The 23294-nt window shown below is 40.6% G+C and overlaps 1 protein-coding gene across 1 annotated transcript in view; it reads right to left on the reverse strand.

The window, feature by feature from the left end:
- Positions 1-10391: 10391 nt before the first annotated feature.
- The window catches only part of LOC129367640 (nuclear factor of activated T-cells, cytoplasmic 1-like), a 68306-nt gene continuing 55403 nt past the window's right edge, over positions 10392-23294 (reverse strand). Inside the window, exon 10 of the mRNA XM_055042223.1 lies at positions 10392-10548. Coding sequence (XP_054898198.1) covers positions 10493-10548 — 56 coding nt within the window. The 3' untranslated portion in view covers positions 10392-10492. The remainder of the gene's footprint in view (positions 10549-23294) is intronic.

Consider the following 23294-nt stretch of genomic DNA (forward strand, 5'->3'; position numbering starts at 1 on the left):
AGCATTCACTGCTCCTACATGAGCATCTAGCTCCAGTAGACAATCACTTGCACTGTGTTGTTGACTTTGCAGTAATCCCTCATGTGTGTAGCAACAGCAGAAAGGAAAATGCCCCTTTAACATTCATAAAGCTCAAGGAGAACCAGAACCTGGTGTGAACCTCAACGTCAATGGACATCTGCCATGACTGAGTGGGGGGTTGGGGATACCCAGAAAAAAGAAATATAGTGGCTTAACATTGAAAAAATAAGAGGTAAAGTAGGTAGCTATTCTTCTAAAATGACCCAAAGTCATGTAATACATCACTAATTTTTGTAAGAGATTTTTGTGGTCAATTATATAAAGCTACAACTACAATTATCAGATTTGTGTGAACCATTAATGGCCCCAAATCTCTGGTTCACTGGCTAACTGCCTAACAAATCAAGCACACTTTTCACTGAGACAAAAAATGCTTGTGAAGCACCGGAGCCGTGGTTTGCAGCTCACGCATTGACTTGTTCAAACTCTCATTACCCGAGATTGAAAATGGTTCTTAAGACTCAAGTGAGACACCGCGAGTCCAAGTCAAGTCTTGAGGTGATAGCCTGCGAGTCTCGGTCAAGAATGAAATCTTCATGTTTGTGACTGAAGACAGCTGCTGCTCAAGTCCGAGTGTTCAGTCATGATTTCTGCCACATCGTCGAAGCTTTCTCGCTCTTCGTGTCTGACTCCACATTGGTTATGGACCCTGTCAGTTAAGCAAAAGAGATTATGTTTCCCGTTAAGTCCATTATATTCAAATGGACCGGGCCCCTTTTTTTTTTTTTTTTTCTTAGCAACAAGACATAAAGTAATCAAAAGTTAAAAGCAAACACTCAAGGAGGCACTTAGCAAAAAAGAAAAGCTTTTATGATAAAACATTCATATACTGTACAGTGTAGGAGACAGGTAATCTTTGAGAATGATAGGGTTGTCTTGTGGTCAGTTTTGCGTAGTGTTATTCAGGGAGCCTTGTAGATGAATTCTCCTAAAGACCAACCCTTCCTCCCTTACATCCACCCTTACATCCACCCATCAGACATAAGACAATCCAGCCAGAACAACTGATACCTGAGTGTATTTCTTCAATGGCGTGAAGTATGCCTCGAAAAGCTGTTTGGTGCTACAGTACAGCAGTGTTCATTACTTTGACAGGCTGATGACAACGCAGACTGGCTGAGTTGCACTTCCACACACACATTCGATCGCAGTACAATATGACTTAGATGCGGCTCATTGACATTGACGAGCTAGTCACGGATGTTGATATGGTATCATATTGTCGAGTATTGACTATTGATAAATCCGTTTAATGGTTAAGCTACAATCAACAGGTACTGTGACGGCGTTGCCCAGAGACGCATCAGCCAATGAGTGCCGGGACACGTTCCAGGCCTCTGCTGTCTTGAACAGAGTTCAATGAGTTTGAACAAAATGCAAATAGTGAATTAGCCAATCAATTGGTAAGTTAGTGCATTCAGGCATAATGTTGCCCTGAGGCAACAAAAACAACAACACAGTTTTAGCATCTAAATGAAATAAAAAATGTCTTATCTACGATGCTTCTTTACACACTCACATACATGAAAATATTTTCAGTTAGAGTTACCAAAAATTTAAACATGAAGAAAAATCTATAACTTACAAGTAAAAGGCGAGGTGCACGCACCATGCAACTCTGCCCCCCTTCCGAGAAAATGGTCACATCAACCTCAACACCTCTTTTATTTGGACAAAAATGTGTCTGGTGATACTTTAAATCATGCCCCCCAAAAATAAAATAAAGGATAAATTGTGTTGGGATATTGTCTTGGCTAACTTTGAGGGTTTCACTATTGTTGACCATGGTTTGCCTGCGCTCCATGTTGAGAAACTCAAATCATCTCATGCACATTTCTTAAGCACGGCAGTCTGTAAAGATTCTGAAGTCAACAGTGATTGTGCAGACAGCTAAATTGTGACAAAGAATTCAGGTAAACCTGGTACCAAGAAAGCGTGCTCAATATAGAAGTTGGGAGATTTTACAGTTGACATTTTCATCATTTGTGCAATTGTAACAAATTGTTTTGGTTTTCATTATTTACTTGAGCTGTTGTTTTCAAGGATGGAGTTACTATGAGACATGCATTGTTAAAAAAAAGAACTGACTGGACCTTTATACACAAACTCATAAGAAGTTGGTAATATTTTCTTCGCAAATTGCACAATAACCACATGTCTTCATCCATTAACAAGCCGCTGTTGATGGATGGTTTTGACTGGATTTTTGCCATTTCTTTGCAGAGATTTCAGAAGTAATTTCCATTAGCGGATTCCTTGGCATCGAGCTTTGAAACGTGGTCCACAAACTTTTAGGAGTGTCAGGGTCAGGGCTTGTACTGCCATTCCAAAACGTTTAGATGTTTGTTTCAGTCAAAAATGTTCCAGTGATGTAGTTATTGATTAGCGGTGAAGCGGAAGAACTTAGATGTAGCAAATTGGCAATGAAACAGACTCGCAGCTGGTACAATGTTTGATTTGGGCTAATTATTTCAATTTATGTTTTCATAAAAGCAGCTTTGGATTTCAACGGTGCTGCAGGGCTTGTCATGACCTGTAAGTTTGCAGTGTAATTCATCAGCGTTACTGATAAGAAACTGATTTAGTGAGCTGAACGTCACATATATGACATAGACATTAGATGTATAATTACTTTATATTTTACTGCTGTTGTGTTTTGAATACTAAACCCCTTGGTTATGTAACTTCTGATATCAAGGACCCAGATCCCGTCACGCCCCACATGCTCCTCTCTTCCCCAAGTGACCGATGCACCTGACTCACTCACCAAACGGCGATGGGGACATAGCCAAGTAATGGCTGACTTTAGTTGGAAGCAGTTCATCAGACATTATCTACTTACTATGCAAATTCATCATAAGTGGACTCGACCTACTGAAGATATAAGTCTGGATATTACCATCATGATTGTTGACCCCCAACTACCTCATGCACACTGGCCTATTGGGAAAGTCATCAAGCTACACCACAGTGCAGATGGATTTGTTAGGTCAGTTGACATAAAGGTGAAAGGACGAGTTTATGTCCAATGTGTCACCAAGTTGGTCGGGTAACCTGGAATACCTGATGATGACAATGAGACATCTCCAGAATGTGGGAATTCCTCGGAGTTACATAATAGCTGAAACTGTTATGGCGGCTGTTCTGCGTCTCCGCTAGAGCGCATGGTTGGTCTGATAATTGCATATTGGGGTTCTCAACTTGTGCTATTTCGTGCAGAGTTTAATTTCTTCATTGAAGCCCAGCAAGCAAGGAACTTTGTATGCGTGACTGAAAACGTGAGTTTGTACTGTTTCATATGGTGTTGATATGTGGTTCATAGTCATGTTAGGATGTAATTCCTGCAGATGTGCTTGTCATGACTGTTTGTTTTCTGCAGTGGTTCCCAGAGGTTTTCTTCTGGGACCCCCGATAGATTACGATAAAATCCCCCCAAAAAAGAAATAAAGAATCATCTGGGCACACACATCATTCAACCAGACGTAAACCTATGCACATATTATGTTTTCAAACTCCACTGAAGTTTATTTCGCACTTCAGGTAGCAACAAACCATCTTTACAGTGAAACACTTTTGTGTTTCACTGTAAAGATGAAACATTATTCAGCGTGTTGTTGCCTCTATTAAATTTGTATTGCCTTTTGAGATGACATGTCTGTTCTTGGTATTGGATTTGATCAAATAAATTTCCCTCAAAATGCAACTGATACTCTGGTTCAACTTATAGTCTGGAAAATATGGTAACTACTCACCACTTTTTGCTCCACTACGTTCTTCACCTTTTCTCCTATTATGGATTTGACACAATTTTAATAAATCGTGTTGAACTGAATTTCAATTTTTTTTTTTTACTAGTCAAACAAAAGTAGGCAAGGAGCCATGTTTGCTTTTCCTTACAATTAATATTAGCAGACCAAGCAGGTTTTGTGGTTAAATGTTTATGCTTACCATTTGAACAAATACCCAGTCAGTAAAATAAATAAATAAAAAAAGAAGTGAAAAAAGTATTTCGTTTCGGGAAGCCTGCACTTAGGGGCTGGGTATGGGGTCACCCTAAGGTCACGCTGGGCATCCATTAGTGGCCTTATTTAGAGACTCATCCCTTTAAAAGGGGCGATTGGCTAGCAAAGACAAAGAATCATTACCTTTTGCCCGCCCCCTCCCTGCCAGCAGTCAATAATGAGGGATCATTAAAATGAATAGATGGACATTCCCCTTTTCTCCGGATCCTTATTGTAAAATCAGTGTCAGGGGAAATGAAGATTGAGCTCGGAGAAGGCGTCTAAAAGCCTCACAGTGATTGTTGTGAACTCATCTCCAGTGCCAGGCTCCTTTATCTACTGTAAGAGTCTGCACCTGTCTGAACTCTTGACTAGCAAGAGCTTTTACTGCCGCAGCCCATTTGGAGCATTCCTAATGCATGCTACCTTCAACATAAACATTCTGCATATATATATATATATATATATATATATATATATATATATATATATATATATATATATATATATATATATATATATATATATATATATGTGTGTGTGTGTGTGTGTGTGTGGGTGTGTGTGTGTGTGCACATATATATACACATATATATATATGTGTGTGTGTGTATATATATATGTGTGTGCGTATGCCCAAACATTTACAGCAAACAAATGGAGGGAAACTGATTGCCTTATGCGTTATTTTACTCCGGTATGCAAAACGAAGCTGATTTGTGGAAATCAGCTCGAAAATTTTAAGATTCATTTGCACAAACATTCACGTCTCTTCCCACCCCCACACACATTCTCCCTGCTATGGGAACCACGGACGCAAATCGTATTTTGAGGAGTTCTGCGCCTTCGAACCTTCTCGCAAAAAGTGAGCTGTTCTTGCACCCTACGACGCGATTAGAAATCAGGCCGTAGAAGCAAAATCCCAACCTTTAAACGTCTCTTGGCGGATTCTTCCAACCACCATTTAAAAGCGGAAAGAGCACGACGTGTCTCCAAACAGCAAGATATTGCCCTAAAGCTGAACTGACGGGGCAAGCAGCGAAAAGGCCCACGGTGACTCGAGATGACTCGAAGAGGGATCTAAGCGCAAATTTAAGTCACAAACTTCAGACTTTAACTCACTAAAATCTAACTGGGTACCACAGAATTTCCTCCCGTCCTTCTGCTTTATAATTGTGTGGGAGTTAGTTTTGTTTCACCTCTCAAATAACCCAATAAAACACAGACCAACCTCCCCCTCACCCAAAAAAGTTAAAGGAGTATAAAATGTTTTTATTTGTTTGGGTTTTTTTTCTGCTGTGAACGTAGGCCGCACTCCCGTCCGATCTGTGACTCATATAAATCCTTGCTTAATATTTTCATGCGGAAAAAGAAGAAAAAAAAAGTGACTCAAGCCGAATAACTGCGGATGAGAAAATAAAAGTCGGCACGGCATTTTCCGGGGCGCCATCTGGTTGCCGTTTCTGATTCGACTCTTAAACTGTCTGTATAGAAAAAAAAACCCAAAAAACGACGTGACACTGTCAGCACGTCGTCGTCGGCTCAACTTGTCGCGCGCGGGAATTGGCCCAATAAAAGTGGCGCGCGCGGACACCTGCTCTGCTAAGCTCCCGCCTCGGTTCGGTTCGGCTGTAGCCGAACAGATGAAAGAAACGCGTGAGCACGCGCTCGGGCAACCTCCCGACACATATGGTCCTCGTCTACTTCTCAAAGGTAAGCTGATAAGAAGGTCTGTTTATGGCCGTCTGACATATGTTTCTGTAGAATAAAGAAATCACCAAAAAAAAAAAAAAAAACAGCCGGCGCGAGGGACCCACATAGATCACTTATGAGGCAGAACTATCACAGGTTCTCCGGTATGGTCAAGCAATTATCTCTTAAAAGGTCTCTTTAATAAAAAAATAAAATAAAATAAAAACACCGCCGTGAGTTTTCTCCCCATGCCCTTCGTAACAGAGCCGGATTTACTGGCTGCAGATGACCGATCAGAGGGGGCCGTACCTAACCCGCTGCCTTTATACAAGCCCAAATCCAGGCCGCTGTGGGAACACAATGGAGGAAGTGAGACAGTAAAGACTCTATAAATGTGTACAATTAAAGTGTTAAGTCATGCCCTCTGCCAGGTGGGTTTGTACTGTAGACCTCTGGGAGGAAAAGCCACAGTCTGTGGTAGTTACCAAAGATAAGATGTTGTGAGTAGCTGATTAGCAGCGAATAATGATCAGATTTTAATTATTTTTTTAAAGGAATAAAGTACAAGTCTTGCATAAATAATCCCAAATGCTTGATTTTTGGTTTTAGGACAAATGTTGAAGAGTTTCAGCCAAGTCGACCCTCGACAAACTGGGGTCAACATTGTGCCCCAGTTTGTCAGGTTGAGTCTTCACTGAACCTAATGAAGAAATGGTAGTTCTAAAACGCAGCAAGGTGTTTGAAGCATTTCGACTGTATCGATACGGTGTCGTCACTCAATACTGACACCTGCTGGGCATTAAAAATCCCTACAGGCAACGGTGTTTGCAGACTGATATGATGACCTGGTCTGTACAATACGAATTAAGTCATTGTATGTTATGTATTGTTTCATATCTTCAGTTAAATTCAAAATGTATTTGATATTCTTAGATACAGTCGATAAATAATGTGAACGTGTGTCATAAAGTGAGAATTTAAGTGAACGTGTGTGGAATGAGGATGCTTGTGGACTGGAGGTTGTTTTTCTCACAAATTTTCATTTGAAAAAATATGTTATTTTTCCAACATTTTGAAATGCAGTCAAACTTTTAAACTTCAGATAAGAAGTGTTTGGAAGTGCTTGTTGTTGGCTGTTTCCCTGAGATGAATTTTCTACACAGGAACCAAGAGATCCAAAAACATCCAGACATAAATAACTTTTTCTTTTTTTTAAGTAGATGAAATTCGGCTTCAAAATCTTATTACAGCAAAATTCATTGAGTGTTTCACAAAAAAATTATTTGTATTGCTGTATCTGAAAAAGGGACAGAGGCATTATTTAAAAAAAATATGCTAAGAATCAGTCATTTAAAATGAGGAAAGAAGTGATGATAAAGCAGGGCATTGTGTTTGTGAAAAGTCTCAGATGGGTAATCTACTTTAGAGTGTAAAGTTTTATTTAGATCAAGCATTAAAATGCTCAGAATCCACAAGTTGTGTTTTTTAGAAATTTCCCAAATAAATGGTGGACTATTCTGTAATCCGCTGAAGACCTGGAGCCTTTTCTTGTCGGCTGCCATTTGATGGGGAAAACCGTCGCCCTTAGCCATTTCCTCTTCACCAGTGGTGACCCTGCGATAGGCAGCCTGAGGTGAAGAAATAGGAAAAAAAAAAGGACCATGTGCCAGGAAAAAGGGGCGTGTCCGCATTTGTAAATAGTGGGTCTATTTTTGGGAACGCAGAGATCATGTACAGACGTACTGCCTAGGCCTGCCTTCTGTCGCCATGGGAGCCTCATAACTTTGCTGGATGGAAAAAGTCTGTAAGACTGGCAGGTGGTACACAGGAGCATGGCAGCTCCCATGGCGAGGAGCCGCTTCATACGCAGCCACCGCCTGGTAGAGATCCTCACCGCAAAACAAGCATGCCTTGTGTTATGGGGCGCAGTGACGCTAGCAGAGGCAAATTAACATATGAAGCTATGAACCAAATGTTTTAAGGTCAGAAAGATATAACGAAATAAGTTTGAATAAAGAGCCTTGGTTTTGGGCTCTTTTCGTATAGCCAAAAAACTTAATTTCACATCCCGTTGTAGAGACGCTATTAGGAGCCTGACCATTCTTTACAAACTAGCCAGCTAGTTAGCTTGCTGTACTGATCAAACAGGTTCCAATTAATGTCTTTCGCAGGTGGTAATGAGACGATGATATTATGATGGGCAATAATCTTCATGTTACTGGGTTGTGAACAGTTTTAAAAACTGTTTGGTTTGCTTGGCATCAGCCTCTTTCTTGCTGAGTTCACACTTTGACCAAAGAAAGTAATTTCTGTCCTTATAGACAGAGTAGTCATCTTGCAATAGGAAATATGTGGGTTTTATAGCTTGCGCATGACTAATGTCAGAGACGAGCTGGAGGTGTGACATTTGAGGTGAAATGAGTCCACTAAAAATTCACTAGATACTGGCATGACTGTGCCTTGTTTTGTTGTTGTTGACATTTCTTTTTTGTGTTTTAGTTGCTCCAACTAAAACACATGTTTAAAGTTGTAATAATTAAAGTCCTTTAAATTTTCTATTTAAGATTTTGTTGCTGTACCATAAGAGGCATAATCTGTTCGTCCATTTCAATCAAGTCATACTGACTTGTGTAACTATAAGCTGAGCGGTTCTACACATTTAACTCTGTTTACAGAAGAGTTCATTTCAAGGAAAAGGGGGCAGCAATCTCCTCGCCTGCCTGTTTTTCTCCTGTGCCATACAGTAGATACAATATTGCTGCGTGATTCCTATTCTGGATTGAAAACCAAAACCAGTATACCTGTGACCCAACTTTTGTCAGGACTTTGGGGTTGAAGACTTTTTTTTTTTGCAATGCACCCCACAAATATGACTACATGCTTGCCGAAGTATTAAAGACACCAGAGCATTGTCTTTTTGGTCACCATTGTGTGATTTATTCATTAATTTTTAGAGAACATATTCATTAAAATCACTTTAAACAAATTCCATTTTTTCTTTCATAAATATGTCATATTAAAGAGAAATGTTTCACCTTGTGCCTTTAGAGGGGAGCTTTACACAGATGCAACCTTTTTTTTTTAAGCCATGGAAGAGCGTAAGGCACGAAATAGAAACCTTATCCTTACAGTTTAGTCATGCTAATACATAGTATGTCCACAAATGCGTAGGGGAAAGCTATTCTGGAAGCTACGATCAGCTAAATGATTCCCAGCAACATCATGGAGTGCATGCGCCGTGAGACGGATAACGCGAGGGGGAAAAGGGCTACAGACGAGAGTTGATATGTGACGCAGCAGAGGGAATCACTCACAATATTTGGTCTGAAGGAAAGAAAGTCTGCTGCAAAGTGCATAATATTTGATGTACGAGAATCATACAGAGAGAAAAAAAAATAAAAGAATTTGGTCAATAACTTCACCAAAGATAAAATCCTTTGGTTGACAAAGATCAATTATTGCCACCTTCTAAAATAAGTAACAGTCCAGCCAACTCCTCTCTAAGATGATGAACAGAACTGAGCCTGTGGTTCACTTATCAAAACAAAAACAATATCCCTTAGTCTATTTACAGGCACGCCTGCAGTGCAAGAAGTCTTCTAATTTCGCAGGTAAGCATACCGTTGTTCAGCTAACTCGTTGCTCGAAAAAAGGTCAATTCCTACATATAAGCTCCTGCTAATCGGGAACTTTGGTCGTTGGGAGATTTGCACTTTGTGTTCTCTGATTGTCTTCACATCGGTATGACGTGATCTGGGGACGAGGGCTGGAAGACGGAGGAACGTTGCGTTTGAAAAACATAAAGGCACTAAGGTGAAAAGCAAAATGAGAAACTGAAAATAAAAAAAAGGGAGAAATGTTCATGATACACGGATAAGGCATACATTTTAGTTAGTTTTTTTTTTTTAACCAGATATGTTTATACAAAAGAATTATAATACATAACATTCAGCGTACATGGAAAAGAAGATATTAGGAATAATAATAATAATAATAACAGGAAAGCAAGTAAAAAGTGATTACCATGTATTCACATACGCCCGAAGTGTTTCAGAACATTTTGCTCTGTTCCTCTGTAAACAAATCATTGAAATGAGATATATATGTATAAAAAAATGACATATAAAAACTTCTGCTTTGGGCTTTGGTGAACCATCTGCACATGACTGCGGCTGCTGTTTTGACAGGACTGTAAGGCACCAGTTTGGTTGTTGCTGAATGAGTCAAAGTAACGGGGCCGACACCGCCCAGCTCTCCTGTCTGTGCATTAACGCCAACTTGAGATGAAGATTGTCATTTTAAGAGGAGCGATTCAGTCTTCTTGAACCGCTTGGTCCACTAATAGAACATCTGCTGTGAATTAAGGCAAGTGTAGTCACATACTTTGCCCCTGATATCACTTCCCTTGCTTTTCTTCGTTTTTAAATTTTTTTTTTTAAACTTTTAAATTTTTTCTTCTTCGATACGACATTCACCTTGTTTATTCAAACAGAGCTCGCCGGTGATTGTTGGTTTGAGTCTGCAGCCGCTTTCTGAGTTTAAACACCCAGGCAGGAGATCTTCGTCAAAGCTTCTTTTCTTCATTTTTCTGGACCTCTGGCTTTCTTTTTTTGTGTGTGTGTCCATGTGTGTGTCATCCCTCGGCTGATGTTGCTCCTGCAGTGTGTGTGTGTCTGTGTGTGTGCGGAGATGTGCTACAGCAGAAGACATGTGGACGTCTACGCGTGAGTGTGCACAGAAATGCTGGAGAGGTCGTTCCTGATGATCTCGTTCACTGTCGAGACAAAAGAGAAACAAAAGGATCGTTAAAAATCACAGTTAATGAGAACTCGCACTGTTGTGTCATTTTTAAAATGCTGGCCAGGTTTCTGGTTTTTAGTGCCTCAAGCAACCCCTGAAAGTTGAGGTTAGCTGAATAAATAACTCTTCCATCCTTTTGTTTATCTGTTCTTAATGGAATGAGTACTTTTAATAAATCTATTAGACTATGCAATTGTAGCTAAAAGGATAATACAAGAAATAAACTTTTTTTTGGTAAGTTAATAGAAATTAACTGAAATGAAATGAAATGCGTAATGCAGAGAGCACTGACTAAATCTGTAACAGGATGAGGACTGTCTGCAGACTGTGGTCAAATTTGAAAGCAAAAATCCTCATGTGATGTGCATGAAGAAAAGACAGACTATATCTTGTTTTTCTGAGTCATTATAGTCTTCTGTTGCAGCTTTATTCACAGATATGAAAAGTACAAGATGAGACAGGAGAAGCCAAAGTTTTTTTTAGATTCCTCAAGACAAGACAGACATTATAATCCTATATGACTTTTAGTAGGTCTTTAAAACATCTTAATGCCTCTTTCTACTATTATTTTCCATCTATGATGTGAATGAATGGTTGTATAAAGACAGATTTCAAAAGTATAGCATTTGCATAGCAGATTAATTTATCAAAGAGTAGACTTTTTTGCCAGAAACTTTATTACATCTAAAATTCCCCAAACTGACCTTGGTTTCAGACGTGTTTCAATGTGAAGATTAAGGGAAGATGCAAAGCAAAATATTTGTATAATTTGTTATGATAAAGTTGCCACAATATAGATCTGCACTGTGGCTTTTTGAACAAATCTTTGTTTCAGTTCATCTGACAACCAGTCTGCAAATTCTGCTATTCAAACATGAGATAAAATAATTAGGATACTGTGCATACAAAACACGTCACATTGTCCACACAGAAAATGTTTTATTGACATACAAGCTAAAGAAAAGTGGTGCAGACATCAAGCCCTGTGGAACGCCAAGAATGATAGGCTAACACATCTGTCATCTTTTATTAAACTGACACATGAAATTAGTTTATTTGTTCAGGTCAACTTCTAAAAGTGTAAAGATTATGATAAAGACTGCCGTTATGTCGATCATTGATTGTTGAGAATGGTACAAGTGACTTTAAATGAAATTGAAATCAAAACATTTTTGGTTGAAACAAGTTAATCCAGCCATTGGAATTGGACAAAGGATTTCTTCCCAACAGCATTAACAGTAAATGTTACTACGCAATGCCATTCATTTTGACTGGGTGTGTTTACATAATGTGTAACAGTGACACCGCGCCGCAATGGCACAGTCACCACCAAGCAGACAAATACACTGATATCAGTAGCTGCAGTCCAAACATATCGAACGCGTATCGGCCTCGCACACACATCTGTGTTTTCACGCCGCCGTCTTGTCTTTCCTGCCACCGGTTCCTGTATCCGCGCTTTTCCCACGGTCGGGGCGGCGCAGGGATCAGTGCCCTCCCTCCCCGGTTTATCTGCTGTCTTCTTTGGCAAAACAGAGGGAAGTGACTGGAGAAAGATGGCGAGGACCCCGAGACCCTGCAAACAGGGGAGCTCCGTACAGCCTCTGGGGCGATAACTGCGACTGAAGCGGACTCCGAGAGAGAAAAACGAGACGGGCGAGACCAGCGACAGGAAGTCCGCCCACCTCGATGTTCAAAGGAGGCCTGGCAGTTTATCAACAGATAGGGTTGGGAGAACGGCGAGGCCTCAGCGCATTTCTAGACGAAAACAACACAAACCCAGCCTGAGGCTCCGTGGGTTCAGCCTGAACACACAAAAATGTACTGCAGCTTGTTGTACTCCGGCGATTTGTATGTAAAAACTTATTTCAAGTGTAATGACTTGAAATAAGCGTTTCATCTGCAAAAAATTTCACTTCTAGATATTTTTCCGACATTTTAAGTGAAATCATCTGCCAATGGATATAGCACTTTTTCATCAGCATTGAGAAATTATTGACTTAAAACTAGTTCCTGTATCTTACTGAAAGGTTATCTATTAGTTTTTGTCTTGTTTCTAAATGCACTAAGAAATGTGCACTAGAAACTAGACCAGAAACACTTGGTAAGATTTTGTGTTTTTGCGGTGCGAGGTACATAGCTCCAAACGAAGCCTGCTAGGAGGGATGGATGGACGCAATCTGAAACATCTAAAAGAAAGGTCACAAACTTTCAATCTCATGCCCTGCGCTTTGAATGCAAACACCATCCTGCTCACACGCTCTCACACACACGCATACACTCAGGTTGGTCGGGGCTCACCTCCCTCAACAGAGGAACTCCCTTCGGAAAAATCCAACCTGTGCCAACACCGCTGGCTGTTTTCAACCCTGTTCCACTCCGAGGCTAAGCAGGCATTTACACGCGGAGGTTATTTTTAGCTCCACCATTACAGGACATAAAGGATGTAACAAGCACATGCAACAATGAAATGATCCAGCGTTAATGCCGCTGCTGCTCGGCTCTGTTTGCAGAGGTGAGAAAACAGCTCCAGGTAATTCTGCACGAGGGCTGGGAAAACCCAACAACTTGGCAGCATAAAAAAATAAAATAAAATAAAAGACATAAATGTTCCCTTTCATTTTCTTCGCTGCAAATATTGTTGCTCTCTTTCAAATTTTTTTTTAAGTGACGTCCTGTCCACCCACGTATTAACTGTGGCGCTATTTTAAAGCTTTCTCAACTAATATTTTCCGTCGACATGCAGGGCAATGTTCCGTTCTGAGAAAAAAAACAACAAAAAAAAAACACAAGGTGTCACAAAGAGCTGCTGAAGGTAAAACACTGGCCTCTGTGTTGTCATCTTCGTACTCTGTCACCAATGTGAGAATTTTAGAAACAGGATGTGGCCAACTGTCGCACCACAAGACAACACCGCCGAGCTATTTATAGCCGCTTAATGATGCATCGTGCGTATACTATTCAGTTGCCACAATTTCTGGGAAACTGAGAAGTTTTTGAAGAACCCGAATGAGTGATCAACCAAGTTATTACCTCTGTGAAGGGTCATGAATGAAAAGGACTCGACAAGTGTTATGTTTCTAAAAAGCTACTGCACTTTTTCATTTCTGAATTTCGACTGAACTGAAACTTTCTGCATCAACATGTCACATCTTCAGGATTTCATCGTAAAGAAAATGCCACTAGGATTCAGAGCGTTGTTGTGCAGCTCTGAAAACATGTTTTTTTTTTTTGTTAACTTTCTGCTCCAGGTTAATAATGGAAACCTGTAACTGGGAGGATACGCTTTCGCGGATAAACAAAAACAGTGGAAAACTAAGCTCCAAATATTCCCCTGCTGAAAAAAAAGGACGAAAAAAACAGAAAGAAACACGTGTCCTGCAAAGCACAAGTTACACAGAACGTCGTCCTTTTATTAGCTGCACCCCCAGAGCACTCGGTTAAACGCATCCCGGACCTGTCAGGACCCATACGTACGGTGTGGTGGGTTATTTTGTGTATGAGACTAAGACTGAGATGCAATCTAAGCCTAACAGATGAATCGGCAATCCAGCTCCTTTGTGTGTCCCTGCTGGTGTTTTTTTATTTATTTGGGAACTGCAGCTCTGTCAACACTGGGTGTGACGGGAGGCTGGGTAAATGTCGACTTCGTTACAATTACCTTCATCCAATGTGATGGAGGACGATTTGCTTCACCCTGCTGACAAGGAAAGCAGTTTGCATGTCAGTCACTCTGCTTCAGGTTAACGGGTGGCAGAAATGGAAGAGCAAAAATGTACTCAATAGAAATAACGGCGACATATAAATGTCCAATATGAATGTAGATATGAAATACACATCTACTTGTTGGCTGGATGACTTGGAGATCTGAACTGACATTCTGAAGACAAATAGTTCTTTTTTTTTAATACCCTGCAAAAGTGTTTATTGGGAATTTATATGACAGATTAACATTGATTATGGCAAATACAGGAAGGTGAACCTTGAGCCTCTACATTGTCTTGCATGTTACTGCTTCAGCTTTTACATCAACTCTCACCAGCTTCCCTCTTCCACTGCAGCATGACACTGTCACCTCCGTGTTTTAAGGTGGGGCTGGTGTGTTCAGTTATTTTTCCTGTCAGCAAATTACCAGATTTAGAGGTGTAGGTGTATATTTACTGAGATTAAATTACATAAATGTGAAGTCTGGATTTTATTTTGGGTTTTCACGGCTCAATACAATTATATGCCACACTTTATTTTTATTTCTATAAACGCACTGAAAGCTATTTATGATCTTCCTTCCAATGCTGTGTTTATCTACGTAAACTCATCCATGCGTTCATCTTCAGTGGCATTGATTACTGCAGCAGCGTCTTCACAGGCCTGTCCAACAAATCAGTCAAACAGCTGCAGCTGATCCAGAAGCTGCTGCTCGCGTTCTCACTAAAACCAGAAAGATGGAGAACATAGCACCAGTTTTAAAGTCCCTACACTGGTTGTCATAGAATAGCCTTTAAAATACTGTTAGTTTATAAATCACTGAACGGTTTAGCATCACGATACATTAAAGATCTGCTGTTGCCTCATCAATCTTCCAGACCCCTCAGGTCTTCTGGTTCTGCTCTGCAACCCCAGAACCAAACGAGGAGAAGCAGCTTTCAGCTTCTATGCACCACAAATTTGGATCAAACTTCCAGAAAACTGTGAAACAGCTGAAACACTGACTTCCTTTAAATCTCGACTAAAAACACACCCGTTGAGAGTTGGATTTGAAATGTAATCAATTATAAATTTAATGACGGAAATTGACTTAATGTCATGTTTTGATGGTTGATTCTACGTTTCATGACTGTGTTTATGTTTATCATGTAAAGCACTTTGAAATGCCTTGCTGCTGAAATGTGCTATACAAATAAAATTTGATTGACTCGTCTATCAATTTCTAATGAGAAAATACGTTAAATATTTTTCTTAAATCTTAGTTACTAGTAAATTTAGCTGCAAAAACACAAAAAAGCAAAAATAGATCTAAATTTTACTTTTTTTTTTGAAGAAGAAGTTTAATATTTTTGATAACGTACTACTTAGTGAAGCATCCACATTTATTTAGCAGCATTCAAACCAGGTAAGTGCCTTCAACTTTTGCCATAATGAGTTTTGAAGTGCACTTCACAGGATAACGGCAAGGAATTTCAATTAGAGTCGCATATCTCTATTTTAATACAGGATGTTCATATTTTGATCCAAAGGCTATTGAATCGGCCTTCCCAGACGTTAAACTGAAATACATTCCAAACATGTCCAGCATACGGGATGTTTTCTTCCACATTCATTATCCGCAATGCAGGTAAGAGCATTACAACTTAGTTACTCTCAGCGTAAACCTGACCTGCACTGGGGATTCAGTTAGGACTGTCGGAGGCGGGCGCTGGGCACTGGGGTTCGATAACAACCGGGCTTCCTCAGAGAACCAAGGATGCTCTGTGGTCTAAGATGCAGAGTCCGGTGGGCCTCAGAGCCACGCTGTCGTAACACAATCCCCCCTTCCCCCTAGGAGTCGAACGAGTCCTGACCGGCACACACTCCCAGCCTCCACTCAGGCCTTCCTCAAGCTGACGACCTATAACGCGACCCCAGACCTCAAAGTTGTAACGGTAGCTTCCTGCCAAGCAATGTCTGTTCTCGGTTGGGGTCTCCTGATGCTGGAGAAGAGAAGGGCGTCTTCCTGGTTCTCCTCTTGCTCCATTGACACGTATTGACTGCAGCCGTCTTCGGGGTCAAGGACTTCCACAATGAAGCAGAGAGAAATATTTCCTATGCTCGCATGCACCGCATCAGCTCTGTGAGAAATTGGAGACGGCTTCCTTCTATTGTGGCAATCAGAGTTTCGGCAGCGCGAGGAAGTTCATCTGAGTCACTGAAGCTCTGTCTTGTAAACACAACCCGCTCGCAGAGACCGGCCGCGAAGTGGACCCGGTGGCAAACCTAATCAGAACTTGGGCTTTCATGTGAAATTGATTTGGATGGGAAGGCAAAGCTGCAACTTGCTGGAGAGAGAGACAATTGAATTTCCGGCTACATATTACTTTTGTTTCCCCCACTATATCAAATCTTCGCTCGGCCTCTGCTCAAACACTTAATGGACAATTTGCTGCCTCCCACGCGCGGCTCAAGTGGCTCAGACTGCGTCACTTATCTTCTGCTCGCAACCACTGGCGTCAAAAAATCAGGAGGGGTCAGAGGTCAGCAAGGCTTATAACAGCTTAGTTTAATTTCGTTGTCACTTTTTTATCTAAGTTTTAGGAGTGTTTTGTTAGTCATTCCGAATTAAATATTGTTTAATTTTACCTTAGTTTTTATTAGTCAATGTAGTAGTTTTAGTTTTTTTATACATTGGTTCATAGATTTCAAGAAGGTGGAAGTTTGTTGAAATGGTGGCCCATATCAACAAATCAGTAAACACAACTACACACCAAAAAAACTCAACAAGAAGTCATTGTGTTTTCTTAATCTGTAGTTGTGCATAATGAATGTGGTTGTTTTTTGAATATGTTGTGGTTTTCTATTTGTTGTTGTGTTTAGTCATTTGTTGATGTGGTTTGCACTTCAGGGCCACCACAGTTTTTTGATCATCTATACACCGACTGGGTAATGAATACTCAACAGTAGATGCCATTTTCAAAGAATGTGTTCAGTTATTATTGAACGACCGGCTGACTGGAGTTTTCTTCCAACTTTTTCTGTCGCCATTTTGCAGACTAGCGTTAAGTGCTGTAATTTGCCAACAGCCGACGCAAAATGCTTTTGTGGAGGAAAAACGAATTCAAAAGGCTTATAAACGGATTCATTAATATGAAAACGGAGGATTTCGTTCCATAATTTCAGTATGTTTTGGTTTATATTATAAATCTATCGCATTGTTCCAATTGGTTATAGTTTTACCCCATTAATAACCATTTTTATTCGGTTAACTTAAAAAGGTTTTCTCAATCTCAGCTTTCGTTGTTTCGTTGGTTTCAGTTGACTGCAACAACCTGGGGGGTCAGAGCACACGTGCGTGCACAAAACGGCGCAACGCGGCCAAGGGCAATCAAGGCAGAGTGGCTGAAAGGAGGCGAGTGGAACGGAAGGGCGACGGGGTCATTATTCCCACAGATAAACGCGAATGGAAGGAGACGAAGCGTTCCGCTCATTCTTCATGCTGATAAAGTGCTTCATAAATTCATCTGTGCCTCACAGGTCGACAGCTTCTAATCCATAGCAGGGCTCCCTTTGGGCCTAATGATGTGATGATATGTGCAGACAGTATATTTCATCTGCGTAGCTAGACTGAAGCGTGAAGCCTCGGGCTTTTCCCAGGTGGAAACATCTAGGATTCAAAACTGACAGAGTGGATTAAGAAAAGAAAAAATATGGCAGCAGAGCTGGAGTTTGTTTTAAGACGAGGTGGGTCTATCTTGAAAAATTAGGTATCACAACAACCTGCAGCAGGACAGTGAGGCTGCCAGTCGACTTTTACCATCGCTGCAACGAATGGTAACACTTTGAAACTTGTGAATAAAGAGTCACTGAGTGATGTGTGGCATGGTAGGTGAGAATCGTCGCTCAAAATCGATATTGCTCAATATGAAGTTTTTCTTAAGGAGTCAACAACTAACCAGCAGCTGAAGGAGAGGTGAGAAAAGATCATTTTTCAGCTCCTTATAGCTAACATTTGAATTAATTAGAGGCACACCTAAAGGATGGACTCCAAGGCAACAGCTTAAACAAATTACATCCCTGTGACACATCATGGCAAAACAGGACGACACCAGGCAAGTTATCAAGCCAAACATCTGACTCATGTTGTGTACATTTTCCAGGTGCCTGAAGGAATCTCTTATATGGAAGTATAAAAAACAGACACACTGAGAAAGGAGATGGGTTATGTGTTCCAGAGATGAACGATTGTAGTGCAGATTATGAAGACCTTGCATAGATTCAGGCTGGTAAGAGAGAATGATTACCAACAGTGAAACTAGCATCAACTGTACCCACAGGACTGGAAAGGCCCTTCAGAGAGGAAAGAGATGTGACTTCAAAAGAAACAACAAAAAAACTGTTTGTGGTTTTCACTCACGCACAAATACCTTATTTTCTGGAGACATGGACCTGAAAGGATGAAAGTAAAAATAAAAAGTTTGGCCAATGTTACATTCGAAGGATAAAAGGGTGAGATTTCTAACCTTGAAGACTATCCCAACGGTGATGTAGGAAGCAGCAGGAGGGACTGGTGTGCTTCACAAAGTAGATTATGTCCTGAGAAAATATTTTTGTAATAGCTAAAGACATCAGCGCAAATGTTAAAATCTTGGACACAATGGCGTCTTCAAAGAGGACAATGACCGACTACAAAGTCAGTGTTTTTTAGTGACCATCATAAAGCCCAAACGAGAAACGTGTGAAAAAACAAGGTTGACCTACAAACCTGACCTGGTTCTCTCAGCTTAACGGGTCAAAATTTCAGTACGTTTTTGTAGAAGTCATGTGGTTTAAAGGGCAATTCTAAACCTGAAGCAGGAAAAATAAAATGTTTTGCCATGTACTGCAATGTGTGTAAATAACTACCTTAATGGAGCAGATTTAGCAACTATTCATGTTTCGTAAGAAAAAGCTTTGAACAATTGTTTATTTCTACATCAACACTACTGGTTTTTACCTGGATGACAAATCGCCTCTACAAAAGAATCAATCTAAGACTAAAGATCAGTCAAACCTGTCAATTTTATGTTAATGCCAGTAATTGGGACACACCCAACGTGTGGTGAGTATTGTGTAGTGCCAAATTGTTGTACAGGCTATCTGTCGACACTACTTTGGACCCTGGAGCTGCAAAGCCAACCAAGTCTTGCATAAATCAGTGGTTAGGAAGCAGTCACTACGACTCTTTACCCGCCACTTGAAACTTTTCAGAAATCAACTAGATTGTTGTTTCTGAACGTTGATTTAATGGCTGACATGAGAGACGCTTGGTACGCTTTTTTCTTTCAGATAGCTGATGAAACTGAGGAAACTGCCAATTTGTATCTGTCTTGATTAGCTTTTGGTATCAACTTCAGCAAATAATTTAAAGCAATCCTCGAAAATCCCCTCATATTCTGTTGTATGGATATGACTCCGATAAATTATTTGGGCATGAAGGAGTTTGATCAGTCATTTCAATTTAACTGTGGATCATAATGTGTCATTTATCAAAATAGTCAATTGCCCCAGCTGGTGATCAGAACCACAATCGGTGGAAATGGAGCAAAGCGCAAAGCCTTCTGAATAACTTGAAATTTAACTCAATTAATCTCTACACTTGATTAAAATACTAGACTACAAAGATGTTTTCCAAGCCTTTTTAGATGAATCAGGTCTGTTGCCAAACAAAATAGCACCACCTATGAGTTTCATTGTGTGCCTCACCTGTTCCCTTTAAGCATAGCCAGACTTTCTAGAAAGGCTCGAGAACAGTAAAACAGTGGTATCCCAAATTAGGACCATAAAGAAAACAACTTTTACTGAAAGCCCCACCACTGATGAGCTTACATTGGCGCACAACCGCTGCCTTTGATCTTAGGTGGTATGTTCCACCTCTCCCTATCACTCCACAGTCTGTCTCTCTTTGTGGGCCTGCCACACTTCCCTCTTCTTCACCTCCTCCTCCTCTCATTTCCTCCCAGGGCCCAGGAGGCCGCGGGTGTGTGCGCTTGAGGTCGGTCTCTGGGGAGGATGAAGGGAGGGAGGTGTTTACGTGGAAGGCAATCTCCAGTGCCCTTAACAATGACTCCTCTGAATTCATTGTGCGGTCGTTGGAGAGTGGATAACTAACGGTGTTTCAGACAAATAAAATCAAATGAAAATATTTGCTGGGCATACACGGCGTATAGGGAGGATTTCACAGATTTGTGCGATTGGTACCCACAACGCGAACCGTACCGGCAAGAAAATTCACCTAACGTGTTGCAGATGTTTGAAATGTTGCTCTGAAAATCTGTGCGTCAAATTTTCCAGTTTGTACAGTTCAGCCTGATTGGGTTAAGTTGTGCTCTTGCAGCTACGAGAGCAAGAATACCACAACAGAGCTCGACAATCAAAGTGTTTATCAAAAGCACACTCAGAAGTTCGAAGTGCGAGAGCTTCTGTGTGCACGTGATGATGACTTGAAAACAAAAGCTCAGTTTCACACAACCAATGAAGCGTAACACAAACACGAGGCCATTAAAAAGCATCAAACCGAGGCGAACGCACTACATCTCTGTGATTGAGATATGAAAGGAGACGTTAAAACTCTTTGCACGGCTCATTACTGGTGGCTTTATGGTAAAATAACTCAGCCATCTGATAAAAGCTGCAGCGAAGGAGTCTGGACTATTGAGAGCTCCTACGCAGGCTGATTTAGACAGCTCGAGATTTTACTAGTTTGGAAATCTGCACATTGTAAAAAAAAAAAAAGAAAAAAAAAACATACTGAAGCAATCATAATGCAGTAGGTTGCGGTCATTTGGTTGAAATCTGGCTGTGCACCTGTACAGAACACAATTTACTACTGCACAAGTAGCGTGGAGCTCTAAATCAACTGTTGCCTGTCTTAAATTACTGTCCTTTATTTTTACAAAGTGAAGCGATTTTGTGTCCGTCCAAAAAGGGGGTTACATCAGTTTGTGCTTTATTGTTCACAATCCATCATGCAGAGATGTGCTCAGAGAGACTCTTTCCTGTTGTTTTAGTGTTTTGCAGCTGATGATGTGTGAGAGTAAGGAGCATGTCACAGCCTCTGGTTAACCCCTCTGTTTTGGCATCCATGAAAAACTGAAAACGCCCCTCACTGTCATCTGCAGGATACCCATGCATGTTATTTTTTTTTGTTGTTGTTGTTGATGCTAAAAATACAAATGAGCCACAGCTACTAGCGACTAAAAGCCACTTCTGGCTGCAAGATACTTTTCCCTCTCAAAAAACTGAAAAATCTGAATGTGTAAGGGTGAGTTCTGATTTTCTTACTTTATACGATCGTTGATAAGTAATAGTAATATCGATATGAGTTTGTATAAAAGTGAGGAAATCTGATTTGTAGCAGGCTAACATCCAGCTAGCCTGTTTTAGCTGATTTATTAGCTTCAGCAACTCTGACGTAAACTGTCCACATCTGTGCAAAGATTTCTTTCTTTTTTTTTAGCAAATATTCCAGACATTTGGAAGAGACAGAAAAGTTTAACTTTGTTCTAAAGTAGACAACGTCCACGTCACTATGCTAAAGGATGTGCCTAAATTCATCCTGCGAAGGCCACATTTGAGGCCACAGCGAAGGCGGTCCAAATTTGAAGAGTCCTCCAAATGTGTCCTTCTTCTCGCCAATTTGAAGGATATTGGGGAAAATATCCTTCAAATTGAAGGATGTTCAATTTAGTTTATCGTTTGTAGCCCAAGAAGTAAAATTTTTGTTCTTGTGACACTAAGGGACAAAGCGAGAAAGGAGTACAATTTTAAATATAAGTTCACTTTAATTCAGATTTGCCAGTAGAAATTTCGATAATGAGAAAGCTGTTAACTTTCCATTGCTGTGGAGATTTATTAATTTTCCTACCACAGATATGGGTAGCCAACACCTTTTCTTTAGTTTAGGTCTTCTAAACTAAACTGCTAACCTCACTTCCTCAGCTGTCATGCTGCAGCGTGGGCGGCTGCATGATAAGTTCAAAGTCAAATGTAACCTAATGTCAAAAAAGACTCTAAAGAGGAAAGAAGACGTCACTAAATAAGAACATGTTCTCTTATTCATGTTTCCCTTCAGCGCTCCAACGCCACGCCGAAGCCAGGAACCATCAGATAAACTCTCGTTTTGTTGACCCCGAGAGAATGGTCTGCAGCTTTAAATCCTCAGACTCTGCTGGGACTCAAAAACACAGAGGAGAGGGTCTCCTCAAGGCACATCGTCAGACTTCTTCACACACATGAGGAAAGGAGGTGGAGGGAGGCCACTTATCTTCCTCTCCAACGTGTTCGCCCTCGCCTCGATTTCCACAGAGAGCCAGAGCTGCAGAACCTGCATCTGGACTCTGTGCAGTTCCAGACTGACTGAGTCAGGGGTGAAGAAAGAGACAGCAGGTGAGACGGCGATGCTTTCTGCCAACTGTAAATCATGGGATCAGGTTTTCACCTGCCTTTTGTTCATGCTGTTACAAATCCCAGAGACTTAGCGGATAGCGTAGCTCAGGAGGCAAACCTGCTGTGTGTGTACTTTCACAGAAAAGGAGCTCTGCTACTCCAGGTCAGAATGCATTAGACATTTTTCCTACATGGCGTTTGGACCTGGCTCTAGGTCCAGTACATTTAAACGGCCCAAGACAAGCATACGTCGTAATAGAATCCAGATTTAAATCAACAACAACACTGTCTGCCGGGAGCCTATCCAGGAAGTGTTGATAAATTATTAACTAATGTCTTCTGATCAATTATAAGCAATCAATACCAGACAAACGGGTTACTTACATATCCCAAAAGCTGTCCTTATTAATAGGTATAAACCTATAAAATTTTTGTAAATTGGAATAAATTTCACATTTATTGCAGTAGTTGTGCTAATTTGTATTTTTATTTGCATTTCTGAATTCATTTAAATCACTTTAAAATAGATAAATGAGGAATGAGGCGTGAGTGTAGACCCTATATGGTCCAAAACCCACTTTTTAAAAGGTTGTTTTGTTTAGTCAC

Source organism: Poeciliopsis prolifica, unplaced genomic scaffold, assembly GCF_027474105.1.
Source record: "Poeciliopsis prolifica strain line A6 unplaced genomic scaffold, Auburn_PproV2 SCAFFOLD017, whole genome shotgun sequence".
Lineage (NCBI taxonomy): Eukaryota > Metazoa > Chordata > Actinopteri > Cyprinodontiformes > Poeciliidae > Poeciliopsis > Poeciliopsis prolifica.